This window comes from Pseudochaenichthys georgianus, chromosome 5 (genome assembly GCF_902827115.2).
Source record: "Pseudochaenichthys georgianus chromosome 5, fPseGeo1.2, whole genome shotgun sequence".
In the NCBI taxonomy this organism is placed as follows: domain Eukaryota; kingdom Metazoa; phylum Chordata; class Actinopteri; order Perciformes; family Channichthyidae; genus Pseudochaenichthys; species Pseudochaenichthys georgianus.
In genome coordinates, this window is record NC_047507.1 from 18,607,580 (window position 1) to 18,622,135 (window position 14,556).

Consider the following 14,556-nt stretch of genomic DNA (forward strand, 5'->3'; position numbering starts at 1 on the left):
AGAGAGAGAGAGAGAGAGAGAGAGAGAGAGAGAGAGAGAGAGAGAGAGAGAGAGAGAGAGAGAGAGAGAGAGAGAGAGAGAGAGAGAGAGAGAGAGAGAGAGAGAGAGAGAGAGAGAGGGAGAGAGAGAGAGAGAGAGAGGAGAGAGAAGAGAGAGAGAGAGAGAGAGCGAGAGAATAGCATAGAGTTGTGGGAGGGCGTTTAGTGTAAAATTAAGGGGCAGGTCTTGGAAAGCAGCCACAAAGTAACACAATGTTCCGGCTGTACTGTAGCTGTACCGCTGCCTCTGCTGACGAGAACACTGTGTTCCAATAGACACCCTGACCTGTAACCCGTTCCGTGCCGAGCCAGGCTGGGAACAGCCTGTACCGCAGCAGGCTGTCCTTCCCGCTCAGCTGACAACACATATCATCAACACTGCTGTGTAATAGCCGAGCCTTAGTCACACACGGGATGTGTAAAGCACCGAAATAAAAGCACATCCACAGACGCGCGCTGAGACGGATTACTGTTTCTGTAAGAGACGGTAAAACCCCGCCTTTTCATTTTGTGTACCGGTTTTTTTTAGGATGTAACTTAATAGTTACATCCTAAAAAAAACCGGTACACAAAATGAAACAGTAATCTGTTACGTTACAATAACTTATTTGAAAATGGTGATTTCGAAAAATTCTCACAAATGTATTCTACGGTGGCCCTGAAGTGCAAGACACCACAGCATTTCAGAAAACACTACAGCATTTCAGAAAACACCACAGCATTTCACAAAACACTACAGCATTTCAGAAAACGCCGCAGTATTTCAGAAAACGCCACAGCATTTCACAAAACGCAACAGAATTTCAGAAAACACCACAGCATTTCAGAAAACACCACAGCATTTCACATTGGAAGGAAAGGGTATTCCTTTAGGGAGAACACTTCTTGTTTGTGATTGGACAGAGCCAGCCAGAGAAGCACTGCTGTGATTGGTTGTTTTTGCTGCCAGTCAAGAAATGACGCTTCGTGATTGGTCAACAACACCCGACAGCGAAATATGTCCCAACGTCCCAACACATCAGCCGTTAGCACACACTCAGGGCTCACAGCTCCTCATATCTGTTCAGAAACTGGACACAAGTTAAACATGTACAAACCACAGACTGTCTATGTCATGGTGAATACAGTCGCTGCTTTATTTATGTCTGTATGACATTGTTGTGAGTGTGGACAGAGCAGCAACAGGTTAGTTTAGCCTGATGGGTCCGATTCCATTCAGAAAACATGCATTTTAAAAGCTTTTCGCCTGCCGTCTTATCTGCAGACTTGTCAAAGCGTTAATTCATGGTTTTTACTAACCTTTATCAGTATGTAGTTACTTCGGCATCACTTTGAAACGTGTATTACAATTAAATCACGGTCAAATATGTTCATTTTGTTGTAGTTGGTATCTCCCATAGAATGTACATGGAGATACGCCCCGCCCCCTCTCCAGCGCCTCTTGTTTGAATGACAGGAGCAAACACAGCTGACAGCCGCGGTGAAACTCAAGCGATTAGAGCGATGCGAATATTGGGTGGTCTACCATAGTATTTACATGGAGATAAGCACCTTAAAAACCATGAATTAATAAAGCATTAATTCTGTGTTTACTCCTGTCATTCAAACAAGACGCTGGAGAGGGGGCGGGCCGTATCTCCATGTAAATCCTATCGGAATCGGATCGATCAGGCTAAACTAACCTGTAGCTGCTCCGTCCACACTCACAACAACGTCATACAGACATAAATAAAGCAGCGACTGTATTCAAAATGACATAGACAGTCTGTGTTTTGTATATGTTTAACTTTTGTCCAGTTTCTGAACAGATATGAGGAGCTGTGAGCTCTGAGTGTGTGCTAACGGCTGATGTGTTGGGCCAATCACGCAGCGTAATTTCTTGACTGGCAGCAAAAACAACCAATCACAGCAGTGCTTCTATGGCTGGCTCTGTCCAATCACAAACAAGAAGTGTTCTCCCTAAGGAATACCCTTTCTGTCCAATGTGAAATGCTGTGGTGTTTTCTGAAATGCTGTTGTGTTTTCTGAAATGCTGTGGCGTTTTGTGAAATGCTGTGGTGTTTTGTGAAATGCTGTTGTGTTTTGTGAAATGCTGTTGTGTTTTCTGAAATGCTGGGTTGTCTTGCACTTCAGGGCCACCGTAGTATGCTTATTATTATTACTAATATAATTGCCTATACATGGTGGTCCTTTTTTACCATTATTGTGATTTTCACTAGGTGGAGATCGTTTGTCTACGGCCGTGTTACAGTGTTAAAACTTAAAAGTACTACGGTGTTAAATATGTAAGCCTAAATGTACATTGAGAAACACTATGATGAAATGGGAAGTCATCACATTTTACAAATAGTGGCAAGCACCTGTTTTGCTGTTAGTAGGCCTTTTACATACACATGATGGAAGGCTTCAATTTTTCTTTACAATTTTTATTTATACAACTGTATTTTCATTATATTTAAACTGGTAATATAAAGGATATAACATAATAAAGACTCCATAAATACCTCACAGGGACTCTGTAACTCTGCTCAAGTTACCCAGTGATGCCAACAAATATATATTGTAACATGATACAAAAACAGTGGATGAGTTTTGTGTAGATGTCATTTCCACAATGTAATATGTTAAATCAAAAATAAATATTTCAAGTTAGCCAAATATTACTCAGAGTTAATATTTCCAACAGAGGACTTGACATCTGTTATTGAGGATATTTACCTCAAATTGATATCAGATATGAGACCTATATATGAAATTCACATTTTACACAATTTTAATTTAGACTAATAATATGTAACTTTCATTAATATGTCTAAAAATGGCTGGACCTGTGTTATATATTATTTGAGTTGTGTACAGTAATTAAATGATCCCAAATGTTGCCAATAATTTACAAACACAGATAAACATGTACTATTTTTCAAGGTTTCAATGGTCCGTTTCATTTGGTCAATGGACTCATAGCCTCTTTACCCCCTTTAGTTGCTCTTACTTCCAGAAAAAATGTATCACAGTTTTTTAAGAAGACAACTTAAATTGTAAATGTTGTTTATTTCGTAAGGTTAAGTTCCACACAGCAGGTTTGGGTTGTATTTTTGCTTTAATCCCCTATCATGATCCAAGGATTGTTGACTTTACAAGGTTATTCTCTGACAAACACACCTGGCACCAGAGTGTTGTCAATATGCCAATGTAGTAATAAGACAAAGGAGGCCTGGAGGAAGATGTGAGTTACAGAACACAGCTTGTCTCAACAGAAAAATGCTGAATAGATAAGTATTGATCAAATCCTAATATCAATTATTCTGTCAGTTCAAATATGAAATGTATAATACAACATGAAAATATTTGAATCTGCTCATGTGTCTGCTTTTGTATAAATGAAGAGTATGAGATGTTATTTTTTTTTTAAATATGTTCAGAATGTATTTGATGAAGTCAGGCTTTCACTGAAGCAAGACATATTGTATACAACATCAGGGGTATTGTGTGCAAGAGCAGCCACATTTCCCTTAAAGGTGGGGTAGGTAAGTTTGAGAAACCGGCTCGAGATCGCTCCAATTTGAAAATACACAACCGGAGAAAATCTGCCACTTCCTTATAGAGCCCCTTCTCCAACACACACGAACGCGCACATGACCAATGAGGGCACGAGATAAGTTTGTGCCCCGATGGAAGGCTGACAGGCAGGTAGGCCATTGTACTTTTTACAGTATTACGGCTTCTAAGATATTCATTGCTATCGGGATGTTAAGAGCATTCCATGGAATATAACAAAAAGTGTATCTCGAGCCGGTTTCTGAAACATACCTACCCCACCTTTAATTGCCATGAAATACTTGTTATGGCTTTGCCTCTTTGCTTTTGTGGTCTGAGGATACTGCTATATTATTATGTCCTCATAAGATGTTTGCAATACCGCCCACTTTACATCTGCTGTTTATGTTCAGCATATTGTTGCATTAAAATAACAAAACAACTTGAACATGTGGCACAGTTTATTGGTCTGCACGGATGGTTAAATCTTTATTGCAGGCTTCTAGTGGGTGAATCCTGCAGTCAAGAGGTGGTGAGGACACTGTCTGACCACACTGCTCGCAGACAGCCAGGCAGCTATAGAAGGGAACATCATGATTATAAAGGTTACATAACACAGGTGAACCCGATTGTGCAAACCCACAGGGATGTTATCAACAGGCTGAGTAATCTCTCGAACAATCAGTTATCTGAAGAAAACAGATTTCACACACTGTCGTTTTAGAACATTTCTTTCACATTAGAAGAGATAGTACAGTCACATATTAACGGCTGTGTTGAGCCGATAACATAATAAGCCCTCATAATGCAACAAAGTATTCACAATAAAATACAGAAATATTTTATAAAAAGCTCATCAGGGCTCTAGCTCAGGCAAGCAGAGATTTGTTTGTTTTCCCAAACCGTCGTCTGTGCTGCGGTGTCCTGCTTTCTTTGCACTTCCTCTTGTCTTGTATGTGCAAGAGGAGGTTAAAAAGGAACTCAGCTGACCTGAGCTGAACTGAAATGTATGAATACATTTCTTTATTGACTCAAGGCCTGATGTTGTCATTCTTCCTGAAACATCATGAACATCTTGTTTATGTTGTGATGAAAGCAGCAACCTAGTAAACAAGAACGTCTGACAATGATGAAATTAATAGTTAAGTCAACCTTTTTAAGTAATGAACATATTTACATACCTATTTCTTTTTTCAGCTTTAGAGTCTCCTATTGCTCTTAATAAAGTAAATACTCTCTGAAAAAGTATTTGCTAAATGTATTAACAAATAAACAGCAGGTCGTTCTTGATCATTGGTTTACACATTTACTAAATATTGTATAAGTACTCAAATCTGAGAGGCAGTTGCAAGAAAGCGTGTGTCTCTGAATGAGTGTCTTGGTGTAACCAGAAGCACGTGGGTGAGTTCATTTAGGGATACAAGCTGCACAGTCATCAGGAAGTGAAACAGAACAGAATGTGCTGTACTAATCTGATTGAAAAACACAGCCCTGAGTGGAGGCATGAAAAAAAGAAAAGACGTTTCATTTAAACAGCTTAAAGGGGAATCATTTGGCAGCAGGAGCATGTCTATAAAGACAACAAATGAGCTTGATTCTTCATTTGGTGATATAAAAGACAAGTTGTGAGGATCAGGTAAGAAAAGCACACAAACACTGAAACTAAAATAAGGCTGGGCAACCTAATGCTCTTTGTTTGTGTTCTAGGCATCCGTGTTGCGTACATGGCAGTAATCTCCTGAGTGATCCCTTTTATCCCTGAACTTTTACCCCCTGAAGCAAGTACTGCCGTGTCTGCCAAGGACCTTAAATAAATGATTTCTCACTGCCGCTGATGAAGAGAAACACAGTGTAACAGAGACTAAAATAACATCTTTTTGAAGCATTAAACCCTAAATATTTATTTTTGGACAAGAGTTATTGCTCATTTTATTCCCTTGAACAATCAGTTATGATGAATGACTTGTCAGTGGTGAAAGAATATATTCAGATATTTAGATAGGTAGTGTTGCAATAACAACTTGGAAAAATACGGCATTACAAATTAAAGTCAGATATTGGACATTTCAAAGGAAAGAAAACATGCAGGTTTCAAACTTGAATTAGATTATTAGACAATTTAACCAAAACACAAGGGCTTTTCTTTAAACTGTAACAGCTCTCTTTCATTTCACAGCTCTTTCACCTACCCTGCCATATTCAGTGTAACTATTCATCATTAAATTACCTTTCATCAGTCACACAAAAGAATATCATATTGCAATTCCATACTAATTATTCAAAAACGCCTGAGGCAAGTTTGAATGAAAGCATGATAACTAATTTGACATACCACACACAATGGCATATTGTGCCTTATCCAAACTTATCAAAGGGTGACATTGCAAAGTAATAACAACAAACAAGAGAAACATATCTTTGGTTTACTAAAAGAGGATCCTTCAAAACAAAGTCATCCGCACCATTACCAACTCTACAATGTGTTTGATTTAAGATATATTCAAGGCTATTGCTGTAGTATTAGATGGAAATTAAAAGGTGAGAGTAACAAATCACTATCAACTACAACTACATGCAGGTGTCCCTTCAACATGGAATTGAAGATTAAATAAACAATTTCCTCGTCTAATTTTTCAATTTTGTGATATGAGGGTTGAGAACTTCAGGGTCAGAGAGGTAAAAATATTTCTGCTTTTCACACCTCTTCCCCTGCTTGTTGAATATGCCTCTATACGGGAAGTGTACATAAAGTATCTAACCACCCACCTGAACACTCACAAAGGGTCATTTGTGGTGTTTTCTCATGTTGAGCAATAACCGTCTTGCTCTCTTGATTTACTTGTGTTTCCTGCAGTAATCACTAAATGGCAGGCAGTAACTGTAAAACTTCAAGAATAAAGTTTGTGTTTCCTGTCAACGTGAAACAAAACAAAAAAAGCTGCCTTTTTGCAAAATCATATAAATATGGCTGTGAATTTTTTTTATCAGGCTCACTATTTAGACCATGGATATTAGTGATTGGATATTTAAAATCTCAACAATTAAAACCTCTCCAGATGGACGTTGGGAAAAGTTTTTAGATCATTAACTTGGATAAAAGAACCAGAACAAAAACATTTTTTAAAGTTATTAATTTGAAGAAGAGACAATAATATATATGCTAAATTCCATTTGCCCTGATATTAAAAATAACATATTTTAAGGGGAAAACGTGTTTAAAATACAAACAAGGGCCACATGCTCCTCACAACGGCTCACAACATCTGGGGGTCATACTTTAGTTCTGCTCCATAAATTGAGATTCATTTTCCCTATCGTCTCTAAATTCAGCTTTTCATGGGAAATGTTGGATAGTTTTACCATATATGAATCCTAAACATTGATTTATATGAAACAATGAGAGAAGTTTATTTTTTATCTTATAGACATCTGAAACATAACAAGGGCCCCCAATAATTATAGGTAGGAAGTAACTAAGTACGTTCACTCAAGTACAATTTTGAGGTACTATTCTTTACTTGAGTTTTTCCTTTTATTGCTGCTTTATACTTATACTCCACTACATTTAAAAAGGAAATTACACTACATTTAATTGCAGCTTTAGCTACTTTAAAAAATGAATCCTTAATAATTAAACTAGAAAATGTACTCTTTAAGTCACAAAAGAGTGAAATTATTTCAATATTTTGCAAAAAGACAATCAGAACTTTGTTTGTCTACGTGCTACTTGATGCAACAATGTTATGGAGAAAAGTCACATAATTATATACACACATAAAAGGCCCTATTTGAAACAATGATACCTTTTACTTTTCATATTTTAAATATATTTTGCTGATAAAATGTTGTACTTTAGTGTAGTAGAGTAGAAAATACAATACTGCCTTGTGAGTGTTTACACTCCCCTACAGTAGATGGTGATATGTTCATACAAGTGCTACTCATTCAGGAAGTTTATCCACAGTTAAAATCATCAAAAACGTTTTCCAGGAGTTTGGTTTTAAAAACAGGCAGAATTGTATTTATTATACCTCACACTTGTTTAAATTAAATGTGCTGGACAAGTAATCCTACAACTGTTCGTAACTGATTATAAAGTGATCAAGGAAATAGTCATCCGATATCATGCTTTTATTCAATCGGGCACCTAATTTATTAAAATATTAACTATTAAGGTGGGGTAGGTAAGTTTGAGAAACCGGCTCGAGATACACTTTTTGTTATATTCCATGGAATGCTCTTAACATCCCGATAGCAATGAATATCTTAAAAAATCCATAAAAAAATGTCATCTGTGGAAGCCGTAGTACTGTAAAAAGCTATGACCAATCATTTTAGCCGGCCCGGCTAAAATAACTGGATGGCCTACCTGCCTGTCAGCCTTCCATCCGTGCACAAACTTATCTCGTGCCCTCATTGGTCATATGCACGTTTGTGTGTGTTGGAGGAGGGGCTCTGTAAGGAAGTGGCAGATTTTTTCCGGCTGTGTATTTTCGAATTCTAGCGCACTCGAGCTGGTTTCTCCAAAATCACCTACCCCCACCTTTAATAATAATACAATTTTGGAACTTTTTCACACATTTAATTGTGAATTTAAAAAAAAAATTCCCTGAGTAAAGTATCACCGATTTGATGCTTACATCAAACCAACATCCCGTGGAAATGTTGCACAAGAGTTAACGAGACCTGATCATTTATTGTTCGGCTAGTTGGCCGGGCCCTCTCCCAACTCACCACTAACCATTATCCCACCATTTCTTCTACTTCCAGAGATGATCTGTCCCAATCCTCTAAATGAAAATTGATGCAGCAGCCAGTATGCAACAACAGATGAGGTCTGTGCAGTCAGGGGCAATGAAAGGGGGCTAAAGCTTTATCCCATTGCACAAGCACAATACAAGTAACGGGTAATCACACAGTCCTTGTGGCTTTTACGTCCCTTCCCCTCTTTCACAGAGCCCCCTCATCTCCAAACAACGACTTTTCCATTCCTGGCGGTATGCCATTTATGTGTATATGCCATGATATATGCTGTATACGTGGGTGGACATGCTTCCTTGTCATGGTTCCTTTTCATGTTAGTGAAGGACTATATTTGGATTAACAAAAAATATTCAATATAAAAAATATACTATGTTGTGAAATGTGGGTGGGCAATGGTATTGAATTGTTTAAACGACTTGTTAATGCTGAAATGCTGGACAGTTACTAATATAATGCATTTGTTTCTGAATTCATCTTACTGGTTTTCCAATAAAATAATATGAAATGGTTTTCAAATGCTTTCACAGTCTTTAGGGCTCTGCTTTAAACTATTACATCCACATGTTGCTGGTTAGAGACACATTTTGTTTTTAAACAAGTTAAAGAGGTTTCCTTTAAGATTTTGATGAAATTCATGAAATCCAATATTATTAAAGCTGAAAAAAATTGCCAAAAATATTTATTTTCAGAATGATTACATTTAACATGTTTTGAAGGTAATGAGAACGATTTTTTTGTACAGTCAATGTTTATTTTTAATTTTTTTTCAATGTTTATCTCTTTGTGTTTATTTGGAGGGCGGTGGCTTAGAAACGAGAGGGAACATATCATCACTTGTCTGAGAGTAGGTCATGCTGGGTCTCAATCACACATAATTTTCCGGCTGTGTATTTTCGAATTCTAGCGCACTCGAGCTGGTTTCTCCAAAATTACCTACCCCACCTTTAATAATAATACAATTTTGGAACTTTTTTCACACATTTAATTGAACATGAAAAATAAGAATTGGAATGCAAGCTTTGTTTCTATGAGCATGGTCAAATGGAGACCACATCCATCAAACTAGTCAAGATGACCCTATAGCCCGTGCTGACTGGAGTCAATTAGGTACTTTCCCACTACATTGACTACAAAGTCTTTGAAGATCTGGAAAGATTCACCAAAAAACAAGCTAGTTTTTTAGTGACCAAATAAACAACTATGTTTCAGTGACACTTTTTTTCCTCGGGTCCCAGGAGGATATTACATTAAATATAAATATAAAATGTCCAGTTAGAATTCCAGTTATCTAAGAGTGTTTTGTTTTTGTACCATTACTTTTGCTATAACCTTTGTATTTGTTGGACAAATAAAGGAATTCTGATTCTGATCATTCCAGCATCCTTTTTTATTTCACACACCAGGCCAGGTGGTGGCGCTGGCGGGATTCCTCTGGACACTGGGCTTCCACCCGCCAATAAACACCAAAGAAAAAGTCGAGGACATGTTAAGCTAGTAGCTGAACCGGACGGCGTGGTTTTCTGCTCCACACATTTGTCGAACTGCAGCTACGAAAAGGTGAGCCAACGTTGCATACCATATATATATATCTCTCCATCTAAATGTATCTCCTGTGTTCATTCCATTGTTGTTACATGTGATAGTGATTAGTATGTGGATGGGCTAAATATTTTCCCCGTCGTGGTAAATGCTAAATATGTATGCTATCACAACTACATTGTGCTAACAGCTAATGTTTGCACGGCTAATTGTGGGGGTTGGGAATCTCGTGAACGTTACTAGTTGGTTGGACAAATTACACTAAAACCTGATCAAGTATGTGACCTGATTGTGTAACTCACACAGATACTCGTTTTGATCTATCAAAGGGGTGAAAATATGAGTAACTATACCCCGGTGGGTGTTACGCACAAGCTAGCAAACCACAAATGCTAGTGGTTGCTAGCTAGCGCTAGCTAGCATTAGCTTGATAATGTGCAGTCGACGTTAACATTTAAGTAGAATGATAAAATACACGATGGCGTCCACTTTATGCAAGTGATTAAAGGGTCAACAGCACGGGGTGTTTTTAATTTTGTGATTTTAAATATAGTTAGACTCATGTCGTTGTTTTAGGAAAATCACAAGCATTTCCTAATGCTCTCGATGTTATCCCCCATAACGTTAGCCAACCACTGATACCAAGATGTCCAGGTATGTCGTTGTAACACTTTCTGTCTTTCTTTTCAGGCACATCTGATTGTTTGACTGTAAAAAGAAGATCAGATTTAAATCTGGTGAAATGAGTAAGTTGTGATTATTTTCCTACTGAGTTCCTGGTGCTACATTTGGCTCCAACTTATTTCACTACCGGGTGTTTGTTTCCACGGTGATATTCTTTAGATTAGATGACAAGCCACCTACATCTGGACACACCCAGCTCCATTATTAGTTAAGGGGACTGGATGACTGCCCATGCAGGAGTTATTCTCATAACAAATATGACATTTTGTGTGTGAAAATAAACACCCTCAGATAAAGCTTTACTCTTATTTGAATTTTATATTATTATAACTTAACAGTTTGCATTTACTGGACAGTAATGCTTTTGTATTTGTTTTATTTATGTCTGCACTATATATATGCATTAAGCATTTGACACCAAAATAAGAGTTGATATTAATTAATTGTTTATGGAATTGTATTAAAGCTGAGGTACACTCACTGTCTATACTTCTTACGAGTCTGAACGCTCATCCTATGTTTTTGCCCTTTCTTTAGGCCAAAGTGACCAGTTTCCCCTTGACTGCAAGGTTTATGTTGGGAATCTAGGAAACAATGGAAACAAGACAGAGTTGGAAAGTTCCTTTGGGTACTATGGCCCTTTAAGAAGTGTTTGGGGTCGCCAGGAATCCCCCAGGCTTTGCTTTTGGTAGAGTTTGAAGACCCCAGAGATGCATCCGATGCTGTCAAAGAACTGGATGGAAGGTAAATCCTTTAACACAGTTTTCAGTTGTACTTTTTGCATTACATGTTAGAATTTCTCACTCGTGGTGGTGACTTTTTCTTTAGAACTATGTGTGGCTGCCGAGTGCGTGTTGAGTTATCCAATGGGGAAAAGCGCTCAAGGAGCCGTGGCCATCCTCCGTCCCATGGCGGTAGCAGACGCCCCTCGAGATGATTTTAGACGACGTAGTCCTCCAGTCAGACGCAGGTATGGTTTTTCTTTTGGACCACTTTACTCTTTTATTTACTGTCTCATTTGCAGCGTTTTATTTTTTAAACAACTGAAAAAGCATATTTACATTCCCACACACTGTAACCATTATTTTTTTTACCTCCCACACAATAATCATATCTTTATATCATAGACCAATTAAAGCGTAGTCCAATCTTTTAAGCAAAAAACCAAGTAGGGGTACGTTTCTGATCATTTATCACAATGGCCTAAATGTTATCGTTAGCACTCTTAGTGCTTTAAATCATGTAGTTTACATACAAAATGAGTTCATAAATAGATCTGTGAATTGACCTGCTTCAGGATTTAACATACTGATGTTGCTTTTAGGTGTTCAAAAACAAATCTACACTAGTGATGCTTTTAAAAGAAATTGTTGCAAAGTATTTTTGTCTTTGCCAGTTTTGCGTAGTTTGACATCCAACTCCAAATGCAGCCTATGTCAGCACTTGACTATTTATGAACTCTAATAATGGGTTGTCTTATAAAAGACCAAGCTCTAACAGAGTGATATTGCTTCAAGGGGCATAGTTTGCACTCCATCAAACATTTTCATAGGTACTTTCTAGAATTACTTTCTTGCAGGTTTACATTTTGTTTTCTTTCTGAGTTCAGTTGCCATATATTAATAAAACTGAACCCCGTTACAGAGTCACCACCACGCTTCTCACCATCTGAGTCAGTCAACTAGTCTTCTTTCAGCATCATGTGACTGCTGACCAGGGAGCCCCAATCAGCTTGGGTGGTGTTGTCACATGACCAAGGCGCACCGCCAGTCGTCAGGTTCCACCAACCTATTGGTTCCTGAGCATGCAGCTCCCAGCATCCTCCTCTTCTTCCTCCAACCTTAATCCAATCGACAGCGGCCCACTTCACATTATCAACCAATCAGCATCTTTACTCTCTATTTGCCACACAACTACTGTATCAACGGGAACAGCCCATGGCTTACATCCTTCCATCATCCCCCCCAAAAAAGGCAGGGAAAATCTACAACTACCCCTTCCAACCAGCCACCCAAGCAACTTCATATCTCCAACATTTGCATCATGTGGCAAATCCTCTCTGCAATTCGACTTCCCTCACCATCAGTCTGGCTTCCTTGCGTCATTTCTATCTTGTCCAATTCCCCCAAAATAGTAAGTTGCTTTTAATCCTGCTCTTTGTAGTTTTTATGCTTACTCTAACTTTCAAAGGTGCTTGACCGTTTGCCCTCAGCAGTTATGTAACTTAGAGCAAGATCAGTCCAGAGCTGCACAAAATCTACAGATCAAAAGTTGTGGTCAAGGAACTTTGTCATCAGTCTTTAACTTATATTTGCCGATATTAACTACAGTTATTAGAGGTTCACCATATAATTGGGCTACCAAGGGCATTTTCATGGCTCGACATTAAACCACTACCTTTTTTTTAGGTAAATGTTCCCCCCCTTTTTTCCATGAAAATATCCACGCTCCAGTGTGCTCCAGTGTCTTAATAGAAAAACAAAAACACTTTTAATGGGTTTTTTTAAAAATGAAAATGGCCCGTCTCTGTTCAGGTCCCGTGTGGACCCTCGGGGGTCATTGTGCACAAGCTGTGTGGTGGAAACACAAATCAATAGCAACAGACAGACCATTGTTAAATTGTGAGATATTATTTGTTTATTTCAAAGGAAAACTTTAATGTCGAGCCCTGGCTTTGTTCTGAAATCTGGCCCCCCTATTGGTGCTCATTTGACAAAGATTCCTTCTTTATCAAGTTGATCTTGATGCAGTTCATGGATGCAGATGATCCTTCTATTAACAGACAAGGAACTACGTGTAACCACGTGTAATCCGTGTCTAAGGATCAAGAATACCAAAGGTTTCACTAGAAAAAATCTCTTCCCTAATGTTTTTTTGCTTCATTTTTTACTTCACATACACTATAGGAGGAGGAGCCGCAGTCGCAGCAGGTAAGCGAGGAACAACAGTTTTATTTACACTCTGCTTTTGTTAATAATCAATGATAATCATATTCATTTTGTTATGCTTTGTTTGCATCAGGTCTCTTTCAAGAGATAGAGGCAGACAGCGCTCTGTGTCCAGAGACAACAAGAAGGGCCCAAGATCAATCTCCCGGTCAAGGAGGCAAGTTTAAAAAAAAAAACACTACTTATTACTTTGTACTTTTGAGACTCATTTTGTTAACTTGTTTTGTTTGTTTTACAGTCGTTCCAGGTCTAACGACAGAAAATGAGGACCCCAAGGGCGATGGTTCGTGTGCGGGATCTAGCTATGGTTGGGGAAATACCAATTTTATAGTCATGTCTTTCTTTTCTCTAGGGTTGGCCAAGTTACTTATTGTGTAATACCAGTCTGTTGAATTAACAACAGTCTGATGTCTTTTTCTCCTAAAGCGAATTCTCTTCCCCCGCATGTTATGGAATACTGGATTTAGTTTTTACATTGCCATCCTGTTTTTTAACTGTTGAATTAAAACTCATGTGATGTTTTTATTTGTTTTCGTTTCCTTTTTTTATTCTTGGTTGACTCTTTAATTACTGGCAATGGGTTAATGTGAGACATACCATTAGAGGGGCTTATGTTATGACAGAAAATCAGACTGACAACAAAATGTTAAATACTGGTGCTGTTATTTGCAGGCTATCCTTGAAGCCAAAAACATATTCTGTATTTACTTGTCATTTTGCAACAAAATGCTCTATTCAACTTTGCTTGACTCTTGACAATTTGTGCTGCAGTTAAGAAAATGTGTTCAATAAATGGTTTTCCAAGGTGAAGCCTATTTCTTCGTTGCCTTTTTTTGTTTGGAAGTATTATTTTAAACTAACCATGTACCATAATCAAATGACATTTGGCAAATGTAAAAAATATAAGCGTTATTCAGATCAGGAAATACCGTTTCTGCTGCCTTATGGCATGCTGCAAGTGCAACCCACACAGGAAGTTCTCTGTCATGGCGGCCACAAAGGAACAACCCCCCCCCCCCCCCCCCCCCCACGAGTGAAATATATTA

General features: G+C 38.1%; 1 protein-coding gene across 1 annotated transcript; it reads left to right on the forward strand.

The window, feature by feature from the left end:
* Positions 1–9,779: 9,779 nt before the first annotated feature.
* srsf3a (serine and arginine rich splicing factor 3a) lies at positions 9,780–14,320 on the forward strand. The gene is given in 10 exon segments (XM_034082953.2): positions 9,780–9,896; positions 10,569–10,624; positions 11,100–11,218; positions 11,220–11,249; positions 11,251–11,306; positions 11,391–11,484; positions 11,486–11,532; positions 13,469–13,492; positions 13,584–13,667; positions 13,749–14,320. Coding segments are annotated over 9 exon segments (486 nt in total). The 5' UTR covers positions 9,780–9,896; positions 10,569–10,620; the 3' UTR covers positions 13,777–14,320.
* The last annotated feature ends 236 nt before the right edge of the window (positions 14,321–14,556 follow it).